This window comes from Mercenaria mercenaria, chromosome 12 (assembly GCF_021730395.1).
Source record: "Mercenaria mercenaria strain notata chromosome 12, MADL_Memer_1, whole genome shotgun sequence".
In the NCBI taxonomy this organism is placed as follows: Eukaryota; Metazoa; Mollusca; class Bivalvia; order Venerida; family Veneridae; genus Mercenaria; species Mercenaria mercenaria.
Window position 1 is genome coordinate 8,719,339 of NC_069372.1, and position 26,626 is coordinate 8,745,964.

Genomic DNA, 26,626 nt, shown 5'->3' on the forward strand with positions numbered 1-26,626 from the left:
CCTGGTCAGTCTACTGCCAAGCTATTTCTTGTCTACCATGTCTACAAAGCTGTTTAGATCTCTTTTCATGACTCTGTGTCTTTGAATTTCTGCACAATTTTGTGAACACTGTTTCAGATTTTGAAATCAATTCTGAAAAACTCATACAAATTTCTGAAATATATCAATATTCACCAACCTACAGCAGTATATCGAAAGAAATTAAATATTACTAGAATGAATGTCTTGTTCATTCTTGAGCGAAAAATTAGTGGGGCTACGAAAAATTCTGTCGGGCTACAAAAAATTGGAAGTCTGTAGCCCCTTTGGCTACGGTTTAAAAAGTTAATGTCGCACACTGCACACAACATGTTTTATAGCTTGCATGTATAATGTGTAACCAATGTAAAAAATTCAAAAACTAGGTCACCAGGTCAGATAAAAAGTAAAGCCTGTTAACAATCTAGAAGCCACATTTATAACTGTATCTTCATGAAACTTGGTCAGAATGTTAATCTTGATGATCTTTAGATCAGGTTCAAATCTAGGTCATGTGGGATCAAAAACTAGGTCACAAGGTCAGATTAAAGGAAAAACTAGCAGGGGTTCCATTTGACCCGGGAGATTTTCAAAAGACGCTCAAAGGACCCGGCAGAATACTTGCCTGTGCGTCCTTCGGGACCCGGGGGCATTTTCCTTTGATAATCCTTTTTCTTATCATTAATTTCCTTCAGTAAAACTATTTCCACGATAGACACGTGTATTCAAAATAGACACTCGCGGTCATGCTCTACAGCTTTTGATCTCTGCTAAATCCCGCCCTTTCGCCTGTAGACATGCCTCGCTGATTTTTATCAGCAAGTTACGTCACGGCGAGTGCACATAGGTAACAAGAAATCAATGAAGTGTTGAAATTAATTGATAAAGCGAATCCTGTGTACTGTCAAAAAAGGCGCCAATTATTAAATTATCGTAAGCAGCTGATTACCGAGCATGTGGAAAGTGCCCTGCAAGATTTTCTCATGCCAACTTTAAATTAGACCATTGTTTAGTGATCATATCGTAATTTCAACAAGAAACTTCACAAATTTTGATGAATTTCGAAAGCAAAAATAAGTTTAGAATGTCCGTTCACGGGTCTAATTACACCCAGTGGACACCAGGGCATGCTAACATACATGGGAATGACAAAGCTGACACCCTTGCTAAAGAAGCGGCCAAGGAGGCTGAAGACATGGAGGCAGAGGAGTTTGATCAGCCAACCAGTCAGACAGAAATACGTGCTGCAGCATCGCTGGCTACCTGTGACAAATGGCAACGCAGATGGGAAATTTCAGAAAGTGGGCGAACTCTCTTCCAGTATCAACAGAAAGTCAAGCGTAACAAGGTAAACTTTGATGGCCTACCGCATCAAAGAAGCATATTGGCACTACAGAGTGGTTACTGCTTGAAAGACTACAATTACAAAGTTGGTTTGACTGACTGTCCATACTGCGAACGTAGAAGTCGTGAGACAATAGAGCACTTTTTATGTGAATGCCCTATATACAACAATGCAAGGGAAAAGGCAAAGAAAGAGATGTTTCTCTTGACAGGTATATCAGTCTTCAGTGAGAAGCCCTTCCTAACCATTGAAGAAAATGACCCCTACGAAGAATGGCGACGGGCACTCAACAACGAACTGAATGATTTCATAGAAGCCACCAAGCGTTTTGGTTCCCGTGGTCCGAGAAATTTTCTCGCGTAACCACTTTTAAACATAGACATATATACATAATTCATAACAATACCTGAGTGTTTTGTACCCGAGAGATCCTACCGGAAGTAGACGATACCGACGAAGCATTCAATCGGCCAAGTTTTAGGCTGTGACTCAACTCAACTCATATAATAATAATTATGCATATTTCCAAAATTCCTAAAAAAAACCTGACTTTCAATGCAGTTTTTTATGATAAGTAGCATCATTATTTGAGGAACTATCGCTGATTTAGCTTAGTTTGCCAAATAAACTGAGCAAAAACTACTTTCCGATGACATTCTGAAAGTGTAATAGTATTCGGATAGTACATTTTGGATACATTTTTCTAGAGTGTTATAGCACTGTTCTGTTATTAAAAATGAAATGAAATATTGAAGAAAAACCTAATTAAAATAACATGAATTTTGATAAATATTAGTTTACAATATGAGACTATATGACCTGAGACTGACATTTTTATTATGCTGTAACATGATCTTGGGTTTATTGTTTTCTTCTAGGTAAAGATCTACGTATTACTGAATAAAAAAATATAGTAAATTATATTGACGTGTTGGGACAGGACTCCTGTATTTTGGATAAGGACCCTTCAAAATTTGGGCCCAAGGGTCCTGGGACTCTTGGGTTTTCGGGTCTAGTGGAACCCCTGAACTAGTAAACACTCTAGAGGCCACATTTATGACCATATCTTAATGAAACTTGGTCAGAATGTTAAATTTGATGATCTTTAGGTCAATAGGTCAGGTGAGCGATACAGGGCCTTCATGGCCCTCTTGTTTATTACTTGCCATAGGGAAAAATCGAGACCACTTTCCTGTGGTACAACTTGCATGTTACATTGAATTTCTAGGTGTATTTTGACCTATCTCTATCCGGTAAAGTCTAATAGAATTTTTTTTTTAAGGATTAATTTCCCTTTGGTGTTACTATAAATAACTTATATGATAACTTTTTTTAGGTTTTTATATATGCAAATTTTTATCCAAGTGTTTTGTTATAACATATTGTATATATAGTACAATATTGTTTATACATCATTGACAGATATCAGTTTATTATTTTATACTGCAGTAGAAAAATTAGGTGCCTTCCAGTAGGGGACTTTGTATTGCATGGCAATACTTTATTCACTTGTTTACACTGTCCCGTGACTTTTGAACATGGCCAAGGTAAGAGGGTGCGCACCATATACCGGTTTAAGTTTCACAGTAATGTTTTTGCCACTGACAGTTACAAGGCCATGCCCTTCTGTGTTCCTTAATTTGTTTGTTTTGTCCTCTTGTGTTTGCTAACTGTATGTGTGTGTGTGTTGGCATTGTGCACATCTGTGTGCTGTGAGTTTTGTTTTGGGGATGCTGCATTTTTAGCTCGACTATTCATAGAATAGTAGAGCTATTGGACTCGCCCATGCGTCGGCGTCTGCATCCCGATTTTGGTTAAGGTTTTGTATGTAAGCTGGTATCTCAGTAACCACTAGTGGAAATGGATTGAAACTTCACACACTTATTCACTGTGACAAACTGACTTACATTGCACAGGTTCCATAACTCTATTTTGATTTTTTACAAAATTATGCCCCTTTTTCGACTTAGAAATTTTTGGTTAAGGTTTTGTATGTAAGCTGGTAACTCAGTAACCACTTGTGGGAATGGATTGAAACTTCACACACTTATTTACTGTGATGAACTGACCTACATTGCACAGGTTCCATAACTCTATTTTGCTTTTTTTACAAAATTATGCCCCTTTTTCGACTTAGAAATTTTTGGTCAAGGTTTTGTATGTAAGCTGGTATCTCAGTACTTACTAATGGGAATGGATTGAAACTTCACATACTTGTTCACTGTCATGATCTGACATGCACTAAGCAAGTCCCATAACTCTACTCTTTTTTTTTTTCAAAATTATGGCCCTTTTTCGACTTAGCAGTTTTTGGTTAAATTTTTGTATGTAATCTGATATCTCATTATCCACTAATTGGAATGGATTGAAACTTCACACACTTGTTCACTGTCATGATCTTACATGCACTGTGAAGGTCCCATAAGTCTGCTTGGCATTTTTACAAAATTATACCCCTTTGATTTAGCAGTTTTTGGTTAAGTTTTTGTATGTAAGCTGGTATCTCAGTATCCACAAATTGGAAAGGATTGAAACTTCACACACTTGTTCACTGTCATGATATGACATGACTGACATGCAGTGCAGAGGTTCAATACCTCTACTTTGCATTTTACAAAATTATGCCCCTTTTTCAACTTTTGTATTCAGTCAATTGACAAGGCTGTTGAATAGTCGAGCGTTGCTGTCCTCCGACAGCTCTTGTTGGAACATGGCATTCCCTGTTTGATATTTATTCTTGTTTTTTTTTAGCATTCAATAGAGAATAAATAAACGCCAGCTGATACTAACATAGATATTGCACACTATTGACACTGTCATTGGAGTATTCTGGACCGTAACATGTCTTTCAAATAGATTTATAACCACAGTGCCATAGATACAAGCATTTTTCCCCATTGAAAGACAGCAAAACATTTAAAAATGATGCTACTGTATGGAAGGGGAGGCATAATCCTGCCAGGAATATCAAATTTGCTGTTGAGAATTGCATTTCATCAGTATTCAAACCTTCGAAAAATATTGGAGGAAACAATTATTGGAAGTAAGATTTAACAAGAAATTGAAAACCACAGGGGAAAATATTTTTTGAGGGGGAAATTTGGTTCCCTGAAACAACCTCAAAAATCATTGTCTTGTGTTAACTTATTATTATAATAAGTACAAGAACTTACTTTTTCATGAAATCAGTTTTATAGATGGGCCGTTCCATGAGAAAACCTGTATTAGTGACATAATATAAACATTGCATAATAAGTAGTTTAAAATACTGGAAAATCATTGTTTTTCTCATGTTCATGCAGAAACTAGAAACACAATACAGTTACTTAGAAGGGAAATCAAATCCGACAATATTTTACTAATAGTTTTCATTTGATTTGTTCAAAGGGAAATTTCATCACATAAAAATAAAAGAGACATATATCTGTTTTCAACGCTTGGCAGTTTATAAAAATTTCAGCTTCTGCTTCTTACGGAAGAAATTGTGTGCTGCTTTACACAGATGAAAATCTGAACACTATATTAAAGCTGACCTTGCTAAATTTCTATAATGATCACGTTCATCTTCCAACGTGGACAGTACCATTTACTGTTAATAGGGATGCTTACCAAAAGATACTGGCTGAATAGCAAACAGTGCAGATCATGATCAGACTGCATGAATGTGCAAGCTGATCATGATCTACACTGGTCGCAAAAGCAGAATTAATCATGTCCAGCACGGTTAGGGTTAAAGCTGACTAAACATAATTCATGCATTCTTAAAGTTTTTTTTGCAGATGAAACCACTTCAAACCCTATCACAAACAATGCTGAACGTGTTATTCCTGTTGTTACTAGTGAAGGTGAACTTGGATCTCCCCTGTCAAGGTTTAGACCAGGATATCTGTGGGTATCTGACCTGACTAGACAGAACTGGTGTGAGCAACAGTTGTACTATAGCTTCACAGTGCCTTCAGTAGTGGAAGAAAATCCCGTCATGACTGAAGGTTCCAGCCTTCATCTAGCAAGAGGTATGTATTATTATGTCATTGGGAGGTATATTGTTTACAGTCAGTGTATCTAAGCTGTCTGTCTGTCAGCTATCACATTTAACTTCTCCATAACCACTGGCTGGATGTCAACCAAACTGGAGTGGTTGGTATTATTTCTGGTGGTGCATTCATCCTGTTTGGTTATGTCACTGGAACATTTGACTGGGGTTGTTTATTGTGGTACCATTTGTGGTCACTTTTGAAAACAACGATATAAGCTTGAACTTATTGATCAGTACAAACTACAGCCAAATTTCTTCTTTTTATGCCCGGGGCATCTACTGATGTGGGAGGCATATAGTGATTGTCCTGTCCGTCTGTTCGTTCGTCCGTCCATGCGAGGTTAACCAAATGGGATCGTTTCCTCTAGCACCAATACCCCTAACTAGAATGACTTGATACTAATGCAGATGTAACCTGTGACCATTCCTCATCTTCACACATCACCTGACCTCATATTGACCTTGACCTTGAACTTGACCTCATTTTGGACTTAGGTTGCTTTGTATTGACAAGGCTGCCACCGGGGACATAAGGCGTTTATTGAAGGCATCTCCTTGTCCAGTATATTTTACAGACTGCAATACATGAGTGTTGTCAAAAAGTGCTATATAGAACTTGCTGAAAAGTCATTTTTAGCTCGACTATTCATAGAATAGTAGAGCTATTGGACTCGCCCATGCGTCGGCGTCCGCGTCCGCGTCGGCGTCCGCGTCCCGATTTGGTTAAGTTTTTGTATGTAACCTGGTATCTCAGCAACCACTTGTGGGAATGGATTGAAACTTCACACACTTATTCACTGTGATAAACTGACTTACATTGCACAGGTTCCATAACTCTATTTTGCTTTTTTACAAAATTATGCCTCTTTTTTGACTTAGAAATTTTTGGTTAAGGTTTTGTATGTAAGCTGGTATCTCAGCAACCACTTGTGGGAATGGATTGAAACTTCACACACTTATTCACTGTGTTAAACTGACTTACATTGCACAGGTTCCATAACTCTATTTTGCTTTTTTACAAAATTATGCCCCTTTTTCGACTTAGAATTTTTTGGTTAAGGTTTTGTATGTAAGCTGGTATCTCAGTACTCACTAATGGGAATGGATTGAAACTTCACACACTTGTTCACTGTCATGATCTGACATACACAAAGCAGGTTCCATAACTCTGTTTTGCTTTTTTACAAAATTATGCCCCTTTTTCGACTTAGAATTTTTTGGTTAAGGTTTTGTATGTAAGCTGGTATCTCAGTATCCACTAATGGGAAAGGATTGAAACTTCACACACTTGTTCACTGTCATGATATGACATGCAGTGCAACGGGTCAATAACTCAACTTTGCATTTTACAAAATTATGCCCCTTTTTAAACTTAGGAGTTTTGGGTTAAATTCTTATATGTAAGCTGGTATCTCAGTACCCACTAATGGGAATGGATTGAAACTTCACACACTTGTCCACTGTCATGAGCTGATAAGCACTATGCAGGTTCCATAACCCTATTTTGCTTTTTTTAAATATTGCCCCTTTTTCGACTTTCGTATTCATTCAGTCGACAAGGCTGTTGAATAGTCGAGCGTTGCTGTCCTCCGACAGCTCTTGTTGCTTTTACTTTTAATTTGCAGTTTCTGTATTAAGTTCAGAATATGTCTCCCCCCACTGGGGGGGTGGGGGGGGGGAGACATATTGTTTTTGCCCAGTCTGTATGTCCGTCCTTCTGTTCATCCATCCGTCACACTTCATTTCCGATCAATAACTGGAGAACCATTTGACCTAGAACCTTCAAGCTTCATAGGGTGGTAGGGCTTATGGAGTAGACGACCCCTTTTGTTTTTGGGGACCGGGTCACTCCATTAAAGGTCAAGGTCACAGAGGCCTGAACATGGAAAAACATTTCCGACCAATAACTTGAGAATGACTTAACCGAGAATGTTGAAACTTCATAGGATAATTGGTCATGCAGAGTAGATGGCCCCTATTGGTTTTGGGGTCACTCCATTAAAGGTCAAGGTCACAGGGGCCTGAACATTGATAACCATTTCCGATCAATAACTTGAGAACCACTTGACCCAGAATGTTGAAACTTCATAGGATGATCAGACATGCATAGTAGATGACCCCTATTGATTTTGTGGTCACTCTTTTAAAGGTCAAGGTCGCAGTGAACAGAACATGGAAATCTATTTCTAGTCAGTAACTTGAGAACCACTTGACCCAGAATGTTAAAACTTCATAGGGTGATAGGACTTACAGAGTAGATGACCCCTACTATTTTTTGGGTTACTCTATTAAAGGTCAAGGTTGAAGCGAACAGAACATAGAAATCCATTTCAAGTCAATAACTTGAGAACCATTTGACCTAGAACCTTCAAATTTCATAGGGTGATAGGACTTACAAGGTAGATGAAGTGATATTGTTTTTGGGGTCACTGCATCAAAGGTCAAGGTCACAGTGGGCTGAACATAGAAAAACTTTTCAGTCAATAACTTGAGAACCACTTGACCCAGAATGTTGAAACTTAATAAGATGATTGGACATGCAAAGCAGATGACCCCTACTGACTTTGGGGTCACTGGATCAAAGGTCAAGGTCACAGGGAAAACCGTTTCCAATTCATAACTTGAAAATAACTAGGCCGAGAATGTTGAAACTTAGTGGGATGATTGGACATGCCAAGTAGATGATGCCTATTGAAGTCAAGCATCAGTGTCTTTTTTGACTTTTGCTCCTGTCCCCTATTTACTTCTTGCCTATACCTATGCACTGGGGGAGACATGCGCTTTTCTACAAAAGCATCTTCCAGTTTCAGACATTTATAATGTCTTGAGGGATGCCCCTTCACAGTACGTTTAGATGATAAAGGATGAGAGATTTTATTTTCAGAACTGGCTGTCCATGATGTAGTTCAAGTGAAAGTTACATCAAATGAAGACATTTGGGCAATCAAAGTATTGAACCTACTATCATCACTGGTATCTCTTCTCAATGGGCAGACCATTGCTAGAGAGGTACCAATATTTGGGGCTCCTTTTAATGAGGATGTGTTTATTGTGGGACTGATTGATGAACTTCGATTTGATCCTTCGTCTTTCCAGTTAGATTTATGGGAATTTAAGACACGTAAATATAAATCTATGCCATCTAAATCACAGCAAGCACAGCATAGATTACAAGTTATGCTGTATAAGAAACTGTTTGATGATTTAGTAAAGGGGAAATTGTCCAAAGAAGTGATTGCAAAACATTTGAAATTGGATTTGAATAGAACTTTCGGAAGTGATATTCAAGAAACAATAGATGGTAAAGGTATGACAGGTACAAATCTTCACCAACTGTTAGATGTGCTGTTTCATAGAATACAATGCATTACATGCATCAGGGAAATTGGAATAGAATATGAACATCAAAGTAGTAAGGAATCTATAGGGATACACAGTGTTGATTATAATGATGAAGAACTGGTAATGTTGTTTCGAGATTATCTCCAATTTTGGCGAGGTCAGAGGGAAGTTAGGGGTGTGGACATAGAGGAAGCATGGAAATGTCAGTCATGTGACTTTGCTGATGTGTGTGATTGGAGGAAACTCAAAGCAGAACAATATTCCAAAGTTGGAAATAGTAAAAGTAAAGTTACTCATAAATAAGTTCACATGATGTTCTGGAACTGGAAATATAAAGCAAGTCCCAATGAGTGTCATTTATTGATACATAAGTTACCAGCCCTGGCATTTTCTATATATGTGAACTTGAAGTAGGCCCAAATTAATGACTTGTTAGTTACCAGCTCTGGCATTCTGGAAGTGTGAATACAAAGCAAGCCCACTCAAAAAAGTTACCAGCTCAAACATTCTGGAAGTGTGAATACAAAGCAAACCCACTCAAAAAAGTTACCAGCTCAAACATTCTGGAAGTGTAAATACAAAGCAAGCCCACTCAAAAAAGTTACCAGCTCAAACATTCTGGAAGTGTGAAGACAAAGCAAGCCCAAAGTAATGACTTATAAGTAACCAGCTCTGACATTCTTGAAGTGTGAAGATAAAGCAAGCAGAAATTTAACTCCTGAGTTACCTTTTCTGGCATTTTTGAAGAGTGATAACAAAGCAAGCCCTGTGAAGACGAAACAGCCCAAATAAATGGCTAATAAGTTGCTAGCTCAGGCACTATGGAAGTGTGAAGACAAAGCAAGACCATATTAATGACTCCTAAGTTACCTGTTGTGGCATTCTGGAAGTGTGAAGACAAAGCAATTCCAAGTAAATTACTCTCCAGTTACCTGTTGTGGTATTCTAAAGAAGTTGAGACAAAGCAAGCTCAAGTGTGAAGAAAATGGGACCCATAAGCTACCAATCCTGTCATTCTGAATTGTGTGAAGATGAAGCAAGCCCAAATTAATGCCTCCTTAGTTACCAGCTCAGACATTCAAGAAAAGTGGACAAAGCAAGCCCAAATTAATGACTCATTTATAAGTTTAAGTCTCAGGCATTCTGGAAGTGTGGAGACAAAGAAAGCTCAATTGTAATTTATACAACTCCAAAGTTACCTGTTGTGGCATTCTGAAGTTGTGAAGACAAAGTGATCAATAAGAAATCAAGCCTGTCAGTTTGAAAGTGTGATGATGAAGTAAGCCCAAAATTAATGACTCATAAGTTATCATCACAAGCATTCTGGAATAGTGAAGATGAAGTAAGTCGAAAACCTAGTGACATTTTGGTGTGAAGTTGAGCAAATCCAAATAAGTGACTCATAGTGAGATGTGAATGTAAAGTAAGTGTGGAAGGACTATAAGTAAAGTAAGCTGCAGTAACATCTCAGTGATGTAGAAGAAAGGGCAAAGTAAAATAAGTAAGTGTGTTACATGTATAAATTCATGTAATTTGTTTGAGAAAAAATAGGTACTACTCTTAAGCTTTGTTTTGCAAATTTTTGTTAAGTGTTTTTTTGTGTAGAAATTCTACTAAGTTTATATTTATGCCCCGCTTCGAAGAAGGAGGGGTATATTGTTTTGCAGATGCCTGTAGGTCGGTCGGTCTGTATGTAGACCAATCCGTTTCCGGATGATAACCAGCAGATGACCTTATTGATTTTGAGATGAGTAGGTCAAAGGTCAAGGTCACAGTGACCCGGAACACTTAAATGGTTTCCGGATGATAATTCAAGAACGCTTGGGCCTAGGACCATGAAAGTTGATAGGGAGGTTGGTCATGAGCAGCAGATGACCCCTATTGCTTATGTGATTAGTAGGTGAAAGGTCAAGGTCACAGTGACCCGGAACAATTAAATGGTTTTCGGATGATAACTCAAGAATGCTTGGGTCTAGGGTCATGAAAGTTGATAGGGAGGTTGGTCATGAACATGAACAGCAGATAACTCCTATTGATTTTGAGGTCAGTAGGTCAAAGGTCAAGGACACAGTGACCTGAAACAGTTAAACGGTTTCCGGACGATAACTTGAGAATGCTTTGGCCTAGGATCACAAAGCTTGATAGGGAGGTTGGTCATGACCAGCAGATGACCGTTATTGATTTTGAGGCCACTAGGCCAAAGGTCAAGGCCACAGTGATCCGGAACATTTTAAAACGGTTTTCAGATGATAACTCAAAAAAGCTTGGGCCTAGGATCACGAAACATAATAGGGAAGTCGATCATGACCAGCAGATGACTCCTATTGATTTTGAGGTCAATAGGTCAAAGTTCAAGGTCACATTGACCCAGAACAGTAGAACTTTTGTGTACAGTGACCAAGTAAGTTCTGTTCCTTGTGCAGTTACTGAATGCATCAAGGGTGGGGGAGCATTTCGTGTTCTACAAGCTCTTGTTCAAGATTTAGACAGTCAGGGGTGTAACTAAAATAAGTTACCAGAATTGTAACCTAAAGCAGTTATTTTTTAACAATGTAAGATTTGTTTTGCTTGAATCATGAAATTTGACCAGAACATTTTTGTAACTTTTTAGCTCACCTGTCACAAAGTGACAAGGTGAGCTTTTGCGATCGCGCAGGGTCCGCGTGCGTCCGTGTGTCCGTAAACTTTTGCTTGTGACCACTCTAGAGGTCACATTTTTCATGGGATCTTTATGAAAATTGGTCAGAATGTTCATCTTGATGATATCTAGGTCAAGTTCGAAACTGGGTCACGTGCGGTCAAAAACTAGATCAGTAGGTCTAAAATAGAAAAACCTTGTGACCACTCTAGAGGTCAAATTTTTCATGGGATCTTTATCAAAGTTAATCAGAATGTTCATCTTTATGATATCTAGGTCAAGTTCGAAACTGGGTCACGTGCAGTCAAAAACTAGGTCAGTAGGTCTAAAAATAGGAAAACCTTGTGACCACTCTAGAGGTCACATTTTTCATGGGATCTTTATGAAAGTTGGTCAGAATGTTCATCTTGATGATATCTAGGTCAAGTTCGAAACTGGGTCACGTGCCATCAAAAACAAGGTCAGTAGGTCTAAAAATAGAAAAACCTTGTGACCTCTCTAGAGGCCATATATTTCACAAGATCTTCATGAAAATTGGTCAGAACGTTCACCTTGATGATATCTAGGTCAAGTTCGAAACTCGGTCATGTGCTATCAAAAACTAGGTCAGTAGGTCAAATATTAGAAAAACCTTGTGACCTCTCTACAGGCCATATTTTTCATTGGATCTGTATGAAAATTGGTCTGAATGTTCATCTTGATGATATCTAGGTCATGTTCGAAACTGGGTCACATGCTATCAAAAACTAGGTCAGTAGGTCTAAAAATAGAAAAAACCTTGTGACCTCTCTAGAGGCCATATATTTCATGACATCTTTATGAAAATTGGTCAGAACGTTCACCTTGATGAAAAACTAGGTCAGTAGGTCAAATAATATAAAAACCTTGTGACCTCTCTAAAGGCCATATTTTTCATTGGACCTGTATGAAAATTGGTCTGAATGTTCATCTTGATGATATCTAGGTCAAGTTCGAAACAGGGTCATGTGGGGTCAAAAACTAGGTCAGTAGGTCTAAAAATTAAAAAACCTTTTGACCTCTCTAGAGGCCATACTTTTCATGGGATCTGTATGAAAGTTGATCTGAATGTTCATCTTGATGATATCTAGGTCAAGTTTGAAACTGAGTCAACTGTGGTCAAAAACTAGGTCAGTAGGTCTAAAATTATTAAAATCTTTTGACCTCTCTAGAGGGCATATTTTTCAATGGATCTTCATGAAAATTGATCTGAATGTTCACCTTGATGATATCTAGGTGATTTTCGAAACTGGGTCATGTGCGGTCAAAAACTAGGCCAGTAGGTATAAAAATAGAAAAACCTTGTGACCTCTCTAGAGGCTATATTTTTCATGAGATCTTCATGAAAATTAGTGAGCATGTTCACCTTGATGATATCTAGGTAAAGTTCGAAACAGGGTCACATACCTTCGAAAACTAGGTCAATAGGTCAAATAATAGAAAAACCTAGAGACCATAATTTTCAATGGATCTTAATGAAAATTGGTCAGAATTTTTATCTTGATAATATCTAGGTCAAGTTCAAAACTGGGTCACATGAGCTCAAAAACTAGGTCACTATATCAAATAATAGAAAAAACGACGTCATACTCAAAACTGGGTCATGTGGGAAGAGGTGAGCGATTCAGGACCATCATGGTCCTCTTGTTTCAGTTATCAAAAACTGTTCTCAACAAGGGCAATAACCTGCTTTCTTTTTATTAAAGATTATATTAGTCTATTTAAGATTGGTTTCCCCTCTGAAAATATTAACTGAAAACAGTTATTCCCTATACAAATTAAGCAATATGTACATAATTTCTTGCTGTCTGAAACTTGTTCTGCGCAGGCGGTCAAGATTGAAAACAGTAGTCTGTTAAAAAGCACTTGAGCTAAACCTTTGAATGTTTGTGTCTTGACCTCTCTAAATAAAACTTATCCTTTCTTATGTTAGATTATAAAGTCATGTTAAAAGAATATTAATTCAGTAATGAGGCGTGTTTTAAGAAGCATACTACGGAATATGTAAAATGGCCTCTAGACACCACCTTAAATAGCAGGTATAACCATGATAACAGGAGCATGTATCAAAGTATTTATGCTATCAGATGACTGCAAGTGATAAAATGACTCTGTTTAGTTATGTAAATGTTAAATAACTATATTATCAAGAGATGTAATTTACAAAAAGCTGTGCAAATGATCAAAACAATACCTGGTTTGTTTCCAGAGATATTGAAGGAAACACTTAGCTACGGGATGGTACATGTCAGGACAGACAGACTGACCGCCCTATAGTCCAACTAAAGCACCCTGTATTTCACACCTTGAAACCACAATAATAATACAACTTCATATATATACATGTAATTATGGTTCAGTGAAACTCTGGGATATTTATACAGAAACGGTATATGAAAAAACTCACTTGATAATCTAGAAACAAAGAAGAACATTCAGTTTCACTTGTCTATTTCTATCTTTGTTCTTCAACACGGAGCAAATTATTCGCCATTAAAAGCCGACTCCGTACAACAAGTACATAACTCTACATTGCTTTTTTCAAGAATTATGGCTCAAGAATATATAGAAAAAAAAATCAGATGAGTGTCTACACCCGCAAGTCGGTGCTCTTGTTTTAAACTGTTTTTTCATTGTCCACAACAACCTGTTCTAGTGATAGTTTCCTCTTTGTTAGGGCAGGATTCCTTGTGTTTTCCAAAAACTCGACATACGGTGGCGATCTTTCTAGGACATCTGTAACCTGAAAAATTACATAAATTTGGTTACTTTATACATTCTGAAATAACCGTTAATTTTTTTTAAGGAATATCAAAAACTCTTAACAATTTCTGATTTATCTTATTATACTATAATTCAAAATAATCATTCCAAACACACTTTAATTTATCTGAAGAAGACTTCAAGTCAAAGGCAAACGAGACTGAAATACTGTTGAAAAACGGCGTTAAACCCAAACAAATGAACAAAGGCAAACAAAAGGTTGAAATACATTAAGACGGTTATGAAATTACTTTAAATTGCAAAACATCAGACCGTATCACCTAACTAATTATAGATAATTAAATCTTCCCTGAATTTATACTAATTTCGCAAATGTGCATTTTCTTGGCAATAATTGAGATTTGACCTGCTACTTTTGTTGTTAGAGCGAAAAGGTGTTATTTACACTATAATATAGTTGTCGGGAGAGCAGATAGGTTCGCAAGTTATAGCCATCTATGTTTGAGTGATCTGATGCAGAACAATATCTGTAATATGACGGGACCGCATGTTTAGTTCCAGCGAACAAAGTTGAACTGTACTATGAATTATATTTACTTATTTTCAAAGTTTTTGTTAACTGTCTTCAGTCTTTCTATTTCTATCGTTTTCTACAATATGTTTTCTTTCTGCACAACGTCCATAAATGATATACAAGATTTCTTCAATCAGACTGTACCTGTAACATTTTCGTTTATTTCATATTGAGCGACTTGTGATTTTGCACTTTTTTTATGCCCCCACTTTGGAGGGGTGTGGGATGGGGGTGGCATATAGATTTGCCCTTGTCCGTCCTTCCGAGAATGTTGTGTCGCGCCTAGCTCCAAAAGTATTTGATGTAGAGTAACAAAACTTTACAGGAATGTTGGTCAGCATATGTAGTTGTGCACTTGGGGTTTCGCGTCCGGATTAATTCAATCATTAGGTTTTTTTTTCGGCCGTTTTCATAGCCGTTATTCGGCTATATTCCCAATGCCAAGAAGTATATTTTTTTCCAAAAAGAGTGCAAAAATTCCCAATCTACATCCTGAAAAAAAATTGATCAAAATTGCACAAACATTGAGCAAATTATGGACAATTTTGTAATGAAAGTATGTTTAAGAGGTTGTACAATGTGAAACAAGTGTATGAGAGTGTGCTTAAACACATCCTTACTATATCCTGTGGGACTGAATATTTCCCAATTTGGAACATTTACACGTCAAAATTCCCAATTTTGGGGGTATAGGCTATGTTCCCAAAATAGCTAGAAAAAACCCTGATCATGTAGGAGTTATGGCCCCTGACTTTGTAAAAATTGGTCATTTTAGTGTTGTGTCGCACCTAGCTCCAAAAGTATTTGACGTAGAGTCACAAAACTTTACAGGAATGTTGGTCAGCATGTGTAGTTGTGCACCTGGGGTTTCGCGTCCGGATTCATTCAGTCTTGTAGGAGTTATGGCCCCTGACTTAGTAAATAATTGGTCATTTTAATGTTGTGTCGCGCATAGCTCCAAAAGTATTTGACCTAGAGTCACCAAAGTTTATACCTTATCTTCAAATTACCGTTCAAAGTGTTCTGAACATTACACTGATGATTTAAATAAACTTTGCCAAGGGGGACTTTCATACTGAAATTATAATGGCTTGTCAATAATCAAAAACTATAATTTTAAGTGTGTTATTACATGCCATCATAATAAACTTTCAGAGTTTTTTTTATTTTTTGTTTTAAAGGAATTTTTTCAAAAATAAGCGCCAGGAGGAGGGAATATAAATAAGAAAAAGATGTCCAAAAATGAGCGTCGAGAAAAAAGAATAAGAATAAGATGGATTTTCCATAATTATATTTTTCTTTTTTTTTCGGAAATCTTTATAGAACGTGTGTTTTGAGGTTGTGCACACTTGTTTTGTACTCTATACTGCCTGTTGTATAATAGTTTTGTATTATAAAGGCAAAACAAGCTGTCATTTTCACAAAAAGATGATAATTCATTGTGTGGGAATAGGTTACCAAGGGAGCAGTAACACGCTAGAAACTGCAAGGATGTGCAGTTGATGTCTTGCTCCAAAAGGTAAAGAGGGGTGGAGTGTAGTGATATAGGCCACTTCAAAAGCCTTCCTGTTGGGATAGCTCTTTACTAGACTTTAGTGACATGGTTGTGTGTGCGCTTGTTTTGCAAAATGTACTGCGTTCAATTCCCAGTTTGGCCTAAAGGTTTTCATCTCTCGGTTACTTCAGTAGCAAAGAGGATAACTCGGTGTGTGGTAACAGTCCTCTTGGTTACTTCAGACATTATTTTCGACCAGAAAAAGTGTTAAACAACACAAATACAGTCTTTAATATATGTTTGGATCTGCATTCATACAGTCAAAAATTGGGGGCCTCCGTGGCCGAGTGGTTAAGGTCGCTGACTTCAAATCACTTGCCCCTCATCGATGTGGGTTCGAGCCTCACTCGGGGCGTTGAATTCTTCATGTGAGGAAGCCATCCAGCTGGCTTACGGAAGGTCGGTGGTTCTACCTTACCAAAGAAGCCTTAGCAAAGAAATTTGTTCAGTCGCCATATGACCTATCATGTGTCGGTGCGACGTTAAATCCAACAAAAAAAAAAAAAAACAGTCAAAAATTGTCAACTTATGAAAACTTCTCACAATAATCATTTACCCAAGTTGTACCAGCACATGCACTGGGGTGTCTAGTTTGCAGAGGAACTGATCACTCCCCGTCCCGGTGTTGATTTTGTCCACCACCTGATCATCGACTCTTTCTAGGATAGCGTTGAGGGCCTCTCCCAATGTAACTGAATCTCTCTATTTTGTTAAACTCGTTGTTTTTCTTAAGACTTTTAATCGAAACTTTGAAATACACAATGGCTTCCGCCATGTTTAAAATTGTGGAAGACTGGTATTAGGTGCAGTATACCAATAAAAAAAGGCAATCGATAAACCAGTCTGCGACTCAGTGCGAGTAAATTTTACGTTGTGAAATTAGCGTTAGGTTAAACAACACTAAATTTTATTTTCAGTCGGAGATCCAAGCAACGACCGGCAGAAAAAATAAAAATAAAGTTAAGAATTTGAATCATATTCTTATTTGGGTTTTACAATATTTATGTACGGCGCTCCCGTAAAACAAAACATAAAAAACTCTGGCCTAATTGTTCTAAAAGTTTTGACTTACAGCAGGACTTCAGAAAACTTTTTAGGCCAAGTAGTATCGTCTTATCAGAAGTATATAATGATTTATGACGTTTTCATTATCTTCTTTTTCACTGACTTCTGTTTTAATTTTCTTTGATGCTCTCTCATTGCTGAAAGTGTGTTGGTCTCTGTCTCTGTCTCTTGTGCAGAATTAAATTTAAGGAGCTCATCAATATGTGGTACGATGGGGCCATTCTGCAAGCTTTTTTAATTCCTTTAAGGTACCTTTCCCACTATTTCTGGTCATCCTCCTCCATCTGACCTGTCGGTGAGTATTTTTGAAGATCTGCTTCCATGCTCGGTATTACTGGAACAATCTTTTGGTTCATTTCTGCACTAACCAGATAGTCCAAAAATTAAGACTAGCCACATTCTCAGTCATATCTAGTGCTGAGTAAGTATCCAATGGCCAGTCTTTGTACAACGTCTTCCAACTTCATTCTTTCAATTTAAAGGTAAAATGGTGCACCCTTTGAAAACCCTAGTACATGTAGTAAGAAAGAGCACAACCTAGACACTTGGCCCAGAAATTCCCTAGACACTCGACAGATGAGTTACAATTGGTGCAGGCTCCATGCTCTGTCTAACTGCATGATGCAGTTTGGGCAAAGTTGAAGCATCTTTCAACTTCAATCTCTTTCCTACTCTACTAAAAACAGCATCGATATCCTCGAGTGTGTGCCCTACCATAAGGAAATTCAGCTTGATCTGAAACAACAAAAATCATTCGTTTGATTTTAATCTCATTTCAGGGTTTTGTAATGCATTTTAACATATCTAAATCCAACTACCCAGGTACCCACTTGTGATGAAATAGTGCACCTGGGGTCTTGCTCCACCATCTAGGCTGGAAAGTCCCCATATGACCTAAAATTGTGTCGTTGTGACTTTAAACCCAACAACAACAAAAAAGAGAAAAAATATTCCGCTCTCTGTGTAGTGATACGCAACTTAAACACTTACATTTATTCTAGAATAAGTAAAAAAAAACGCCGTTACATGACTGAAATACTGTTGAAAAATGGCGTTAAACCCAAAACAAAAAAAAAAAAAGAGTAAGTAAATGGTCAAATGCCGTTTTGCATTTTGTACTGTGTAGCACAATTGTCTGAATAACGATGGAGGACTTTTAACAGGGATGTTCTGCAAATGGATAAGAAGCTGCTCAGTGAAAGCAAAAACTGCATCAGCGTCATGAGTGAGATGGTCTGAGAGTATTATTTATAATTTTTTTACAATGTCTGGACTGTCTTCTGTGCTGTTGGTAGCATGCCAAACAATGTAAACTGGATGCAGTGTTACCTGCTTGTGTGTCCAGTAGTTAGACTCTGCCTCATGTTGCGGTTGCAATGACGTTTTCTGAGAAGTCGATCACCACTAAACAGGGAGAGTGGAGATAACTTCCATTTCAATTCGATGTTGTTAATTAGTTCTAAACATGTGTGTTTGAACGTATCAATCTTTTCAGCCACGCTATCCACAACTTTTCAACTTTCTCATTCTTCTAAGACTGGGTCAGTCTTGTTGTTTCAATTCAATTTTGCATGTTGTGTGATATTCTCCCAATGACTGAATCTGACAGTTTCCAATTCCAAGCAGCATTGTAGCAATGGTGAATACAGATTTTGTACAGTAATCACCCAACAGTTCTTAAACTTTCGTTTATATACGCTCTGGCAGGTATTTTTTATCAAGGACAAAACTGACAAATCATGACAAATCAGACAGTTATCTAGGGATGCATTTTGTGAGGTCTTTCATTGATTTTTCTTAAGCCTTTTTGTTCAGTGCATTAACCTGCTGTTCCTGGTAATGGACACGCGCTTTCTACAAAAACATCTTCTAGGTTTTTTTTCTATATTTTCACTTTGTTGTCTCTTGGAAGCCGAACATTTCTGACAATATGTCATTTTAGCTCACCTGAGCCAAAAGCTCTCAGGGTGAGCTATTGTGATCGCTCACCGTCCGGCGTCCGTCCGTCAGTCCACACTTTCCTTTATACATTTCCTAAACCACCAAGCCAATTTTGATGAAACTTTACAGGGATGATCCATGGATGGTCTTCTTTAAAAATTGTTCAAAGACTTGAATTACATAAAGAACACTGGTTGCCAAAAGGAAAAACTTTAAAAATCTTCTTGTCCAAAACCACAAGGTCTAGGGCTTTGATATTTGTTATGTAGCATCATCTAGTGGGCCTCTACCAATATTGTTTAAATTATCCCCCCTGGGATGAAATATGGCCCCGCCCCGGGGGTCACATGGTTTATATAGACTTACAACAGTGTATATAGGGAAAAACTTTGAAAATCTTCTTGTCTGAAACCATAAGGCCTAGGGCTTTGATATTTAGAATATAGCATCATCTAGTGGACCTCTACTAAGATTATTCAAATTATCCCCTAGGATGTAATATGGCCCCGCCCTGGGGGTCATACGGTTTCTTTAGACTGATAAAGGGGAAATCTAATTGTCCAAAACCACAGGGCTTAGGGATTTGGTATTTGGTATGTAGCATCATCTGGTGGGCCTCTACCAAGGTTGTTCAAATGATCCCCCCTAGGGTCAAATATGGCCCCGCCTAGGGGGTCACATGGTATATATAGACTTGTATAGGAAAACACTTCAAAAATCTTCTTCTGTGAAACCACAAGTCCTAGGCCTTTGATATTTTGTATGTAGCATTGCGTAGTTGATCTCTAACAAGATTGTTCGAATTATGCCTCTGGGGTGAAAAGAGGCCCCGCCCCGGGAGGTCACTTCATATATGTATTATATAGGAAAAAATTACTTCAAAAATTATCAGATCATATTTCCTAGACTGTTTAATTATAATTACCTGATGACCCCAAGTGATAAGGGGTCACTCGACTGTGACCTTGACTAGCTGACTTTCTTTCTTGAAATTTGGATGACACAGATCTTAATACCCAGTTCCAATGACCATGAATGTGACCTGTTGACCTACTTTATTGTTTTTGAAGCCTTAGCAAAGAAATTTGTTCAGGCAAGCAACTAAACTCAGGTGAGCGATTAAGGGCCATCATGGCCCTCTTGTATTCCACGCCCTTTTTAACCAACTTCAGTCATATTCAAGGCCTGTGTTACTAGCTGGAGGCTCACCAACCTGCGATATTAAAACGGACACCCGGCAGGGTTTGAACATTCGACCTCCCGCTCTGTAGGCTGACGCTTTAACCACTTAAAGCCGCCGAGACAGTATAAATAAATTGTAAAGTACTTCTAATCTAAAAAAGTCTTACATTTTAATGACTGATACACTAGGTCTTCCTCAAACTGGACAGTCCCTCTTGAAAATGCCAGATCCCATGAATCATAAAACGAGTCCATCAGCTTTTTAACCAGGTTTTCAATGAAAACCTTAAACCTGAGTTATTAGATTGGGGTTGGTCGGGTGGGCGGGCGGGCGGCGGCGTCAAACTGGTGTTTCCGGTCAATAACTTTTGTTTCGGTAAAGATATTTGAATAATACTTGGTATGTATGTAGCTTATATCAAGACAAAGGCTGTGATTGATTTTGGGGTTTCTGGGGTCAAGGTCAAGGTCACTGTTACTTAAAATAGAAAAAGGGTTTCCGGTCAATAACTTAACTTAGGAATGAGCTATCATGATGAAACTTGGTGTATAGAAAACTTATATAAAGTTGTAGCTTGGGATTGATTTTGGGGTTTCTGGGATCAAGGTCAAAGTCATTGTTACTAAAAATAGTAGGGTTAGGGTTAGGGTTAGCATTTTTTATCCGTTACAACGGAATTTTCGGATTCCGACACTGACATTATTCTTTAATGTGCTTTAAAGTGGCGCACTGTGATTCAGTATACTTTTTTATTTTTATGAAAAGTGTTGAAAACCTGGTTTCGTGGCATTGCCGCGTTTCTTGTTATTGGTTTTAGATGAAAGTGTATTGAAGAGACAGATGTGCGGATACAAGAGAATCCTAGTACCAAACCCTACCCTTTTTAGCACTAAAATGTCTTACATTTTAATGATTGATAAACCGGGTCTTCCTCAAACTGGGCAGTCCCTCTTGAAACTGCCAGATCCAATGAGTCATAAAACGAGTCCATCAGCTTTTTAATGGTTTCAGATGATTGGTCTCCATGGGATCTAGGTTTCACCTGCTTCCTTCTCTTTGCCCACCTGTCCTGTGACCTGCCAATTGTTGCAAGGACGTCGTGCAATCACAACGACCGCTCAGCAATAAGGGCATCAGGCGCCAGAGGTTGATATCTTTGGGTATGTTCTTTGCCCCTGTTGTTTCTATCAGAATCTAAAAAAATACAACATAAAATCTACAAAATTTGAGAAGTTACTTTATTTGCAAAACAGAACAATTGGACAGGGTTGCCAGAAACTAAGACAGGTAAAATTCTTTAATTATCAGCCAAGAAGTGAGTGTTCAGGGGTCCTCCTCCAGGGAAAATGTTTAAATCTATACAAGTGTATTGAAAAGACAGATGTGCGGATACAAGAGAATCCTAGTACCAAACCCTACCCTTTTTAGCTCACCTGTCACGTAATCAAACTTGCACAAAACGTATGTCACCATAAGATCTTGGTTCCTTTCTTGAACCGGCCAGATCCCATAATGGGTTCTAGAGCTATGGCCCCTGAAAGGACCAAAATTAGCTATTTTGACCTTGTCTGCACAATAGCAGCTTCATTTATGATTTGATTTTAACCAGACTTGCACACAACTTGTATCACCATAAGATCTCGATTCCTTTTTATACGCCCGAAGGGACGTATTATGTTATCGCCTCGGTGTCCGTCTGTCTGTCGGTCTGTTGGTTAGCAATTTCCCTTACACTCTGTAACTCTTGAACCCCTTGAAGGATTTCCAAGAAACCTGACACAAATGTTCACCTCATTGAAACGACGTTTAGAGCGCATGTTTCGGATGACTCACTTCAAGGTCATGGTTACTCTTAGAGGTCAAAGGTCATATGGCTTTGTTTTGTTTTGCAGTGCTCTTTCTATTTGGCAGATGCTTCTTTTGTTCACTTACAATATTTTTTTATGCCCCCACCCCCTCGAAGAAGGAGGGGTATATTGTTTTGCAGATGTCCGTCGGAATGTAGACCAATCCGTTTCCGGATGATAACTCAAGAACGCTTGGGCCTAGGATCATGAAAGTTGATAGGGAGGTTGGTCATCACCAGCAGATGACCATTAGTGATTTTGAGGTCTGTATGTCAAAGGTCAAGGTCACAGTGACCCTGAATAATAAAACGGTTTCCAGATGATAACTCAAGAACACTTGAGACTAGGATCATGGAAGTTGATAGGGAGGTTGGTAATGACCAGCAGATGACCCCTATTGATTTTAAGGTCAGTATGTTAAAGGTCAAGGTCACAGTGGCCCTGAACAGTAAAACGGTTTCCGGATGATAACTCAAGAACGCTTAGGCCTAGGGTCACGAAAGTTAATAGGGAGGTTGTTCATGATCAGCAAATGCCCCTATTGATTTTGAGGTCAGTATGTCAAAGGTCAAGGTCACAGTGACCAGGAACAGTAAAATGATTTCCAGGCAATAACTCAAGAATGTTTGGGCCTAGTTTCAGGAAAATTGATAGTTAGGTTGGCCATGGCCAGCAGATGACCCCTATTGAAATTGAGGTCTTTAGGTCAAAGGTCAAGGTCACATTGGCCAGGAACAGTTAAACGGTTTCTGATCTTCTTGTCCAGAACCATAGGGCCTTGGGCTTTGATATTTGGTATGTAGCAAAATCTAGTGGTCCTCTACCAAGATTGTTCAGATTATTTCCCTGGGGTCAAATATGGCCCCACCCCGGGGGTCACATGGTTTATATAGACTTATATAGGAAAAAACTTTGAAAAACCTCTTGTCCAAAACCACAGGGCCTAGGGCTTTGATATTTTGTATATGACATCATCTAGTGGTCCTCTGCAAAGATTGTTCAAATTATTCCCCTAGGGTCAAATATGGCCCCGCCCTGGGGGTCACATGGTTTACATAGACTTATATAGGGAAAAACTTTGAAAATCTTCTTGTCCAAATCACAAAAACTATGGCTTTAATATTTTGTAATGTAGCATCATTTAGTTTGTTCAAATTATCCCTCTAGGGTCAAATATGGCCCCACCCCAGGGGTCATATGGTTCATATAGACTTATATAGGGAAAAACTTAGAATCTTCATGTCCATAACTTACATCATTCAAATTTGGACCACATGTATAGTTTTGAGTGGCAAGATGAACCTTGACATGGGTTGACCTTGATCTTGACCTAGTGACCTGCTTTCACATTTCTGTAGCTACAGCCTTCAAATTTGGACTACATGCATAGGTTTGTGTACCGAAAAAAAACTTCGACCTTGTTATTGACCTAGTGACCTACTTTCACATTTTTGAAGGTACAGGCTTCAAATTGGACCACATGCATAGTTTTTTATTTCAAAATTAAATTTGACCTTGATTTTGACCTAGTGACCTACTTTCACATTTCTCAAGCTACAGCCTTCAAATTTGAACCACAAGCATAGTTTTGTGTACTGAAATGAACTTTTATCTTGAGAATGACCTAGTGACCTACTTTCACATTTCTTAAGGTACAGGCTTTAAATTTGGACCGCATGCATATTTTTGTGTTCTAAAATCAAATTTGACCTTGATTTTGATCTAGTGACCTACTTTCACATTTCTCAAGCTACAGCACTCAAATTTGAACCACATGCATAGTTTTTTGTGTACCAAAATGAACTTTGATCTTGAGATTGACCTAGTGACCTACTTTCACATTTCTGAAGCTACAGGCTGCAAATTTGGACCGCATGCATATTTTTGTGTTCTGAATTGAAATTTGACATTGATTTTTACCTATTACCTACTTTCACTTTTCTCAAGCTACAGCCTCCAAATTTGAAGCACATGCACAGTTCTGTCTACCGAAATGAACTTTGACCTTGAAATTGATCTAGTGACCTGCTTTCACATTTCTCAAGCCACAGCTTTCTAATTTGGACCACATACACATTGTTTTGTACCGATATAAAATTTGACCTTGATTTTGACCTTGAGCTAGTCTTGAAATTTGGAACTTTCAAAAATGGCCCAGTTGATGGTACCATGATCACTATGTAATCTCTTGTTAGGTTAATAGGTTAAAGGTCAAGGTCAGATTAAACCAGAGTTGTAGAACTTTTGTTTACAGTGAGCATATAATTTCTGTTCCTTATGTAATTACTGAATGCATCAAGGGGGGAATTTTGTGTTCGACGAGCTCTTGTTTTACATTACTTCCCTTTCATGTTACTATAAATAACTTATTTAATACCTTTTTTATTATTGGCCGTAGGAAAAACCCGAGACCACTTTTCTGTGGTACAACATGGATGGTACCTCCAATTTTAGGTGTATTTTGACGTATCTGTACCTTGTAAGATTTTTTTTTCTTCCCTTTGTTGTTCCTGTCCTTAAGATTTATGGCTATATAGAAAACTGATTTCAAAACGATTTTACACAAGACAAGTGTTCCTTGGGTGACCCTCTACAATATTCCTTCAAATAATTTTGATTCATCGAGAAACATGGCCCCGAAGGGGTTTTGCATATTTTCCCTATATGCCTATATAGAACTTTGAAAATCTTTTTGTCAGAAACTGCTGGTCCGTTTTCAATATAATTTTACACAAATGTTTCTTGGGTGACCCTCTACCAAATTCCTTCAAATAATTTTGATTCATTGAAAAAGTTGCCGCTTGGGGGAGGGGCTTATTTTCCCATATGGCTATACAGAAAACTTCTTGTATGAAACTACTGGCCTGATTTGAAAATAATTTTATTTGAAGTAACTTTAAGAAAATATTTTCTCATAATTCTTTTGATTGATCTTGATTATGATTTTAAGCTCAGCAGAGCCAAAGGCTCAGGGTGAGCTATTAGGATCACTCACCGTCCGTCGTCCCTTGTCAGGCGTCCGTAAACTTTTACTTCAAACGACATCTCCTCATCTCCTCATAAACCGCTAGGCAAATTTCATCCAAACTTCACAGGAATGTTCCTTGGGTGAAGCTCTACAAATTTTTTTCAGAGAATTGAATTCCATACAGAACTCTGGTTGCCATGGCAACCGAAAGGAAAAACTTTAAAAATCTTCTTCTCAAAAACCAGAAGCCTCTAGAGCTTAGATATTTGGTGTGAAGCATTGCCTAGTGGACCTCTACCAAGTTTGTTCAAATCGTGACCCCGCCCCAGGGGTCACTTGATTTTACATAGGAAAATCTTCAAAACAATTATAAAAATAAAGCAGAAGGCCTAGATCTTAGATATGGACCTCTACATAATTTGTTCAAATCAGACCCCCGGGGTCAAAATTGACCCCGCCCCAGGGGTCACCTGATTTTTTATAGGAAAACCTTAAAAAAAACCTAAAAGCAAAAGCCCTGGAGCTCAGATATTTGACATGTAGCATTGCCTAGTGGACCTCTACTAAAGTTGTTCAAATCATGACCCCCGGGGTCAAAATTGACCCCGCCCTAGGGGTCACTTGATTTTACATATGAAAATCTTCAAAAAATTTCTTAAAATAAACCAGAAGGCCTAGAGCTTAGATATTTCACTAATAGCATTGCCTAGTGGACCTCTACAACATTTGTTCAAATCATGACCCCAGGGTCAAAATTGTCCCGCCCCAGGGGTCACTGTGGCCGAGTGGTTAAGGTCGCTGACTTCAAATCACTTGCCCCTCATCGATGTAGGTTCAAGCCTCACTCGGAGCGTTGAATTCTTCATGTGAGGAAGCCATCCAGCTGGCTTACGGAAGGTCGGTGGTTCTACCCAGGTGCCCGCTCGTGATGAAATAATGCACGGAGGGGCACCTGGGGTCTTCCTCCACCATTAAAGCTGGAAAGTCGCCATATGACCTAAAATTGTATCGGTGCGACGTTAAACCCAACCAACCAACCAGGGGTCACTTGATTTTACATAGGAATATCTTCAGAAAATTTCTAAAAATAAACCAGAAGTCCTAGATCTTAGATATTTGACTTGTAGCATCGCCTAGTAGACTTCTACAAAATTTCTTCAAATCATGACTCCGCCCCATGGGGTTACTTGATTGTACATAGAAAAATCTTCAATATTTTCTAAAAATAAACCAGAAGGCCTAGAGCTTAGATAATCGACATGTAGCGTAGCCTAGTGGACCTCTACAAAATTTGTTCAAATCTTGACCCCCAAGGGTCAAATTAGCCCAGCCCCAGGGGTTACTTTATTGTACATAGGGAAATCTTCATAAA

General features: G+C 38.2%; 1 protein-coding gene across 1 annotated transcript in view; it reads left to right on the forward strand.

Moving 5' to 3' along the window:
- Positions 1-26,626, forward strand: part of LOC123533610 (exonuclease V-like) — a 46,437-nt gene that overhangs the window by 6,051 nt on the left and 13,760 nt on the right. Inside the window, exons 2-3 of the mRNA XM_053519146.1 lie at positions 5,143-5,376; positions 8,284-10,242. Coding sequence (XP_053375121.1) covers positions 5,143-5,376; positions 8,284-9,044 — 995 coding nt within the window. The 3' untranslated portion in view covers positions 9,045-10,242. The remainder of the gene's footprint in view (positions 1-5,142; positions 5,377-8,283; positions 10,243-26,626) is intronic.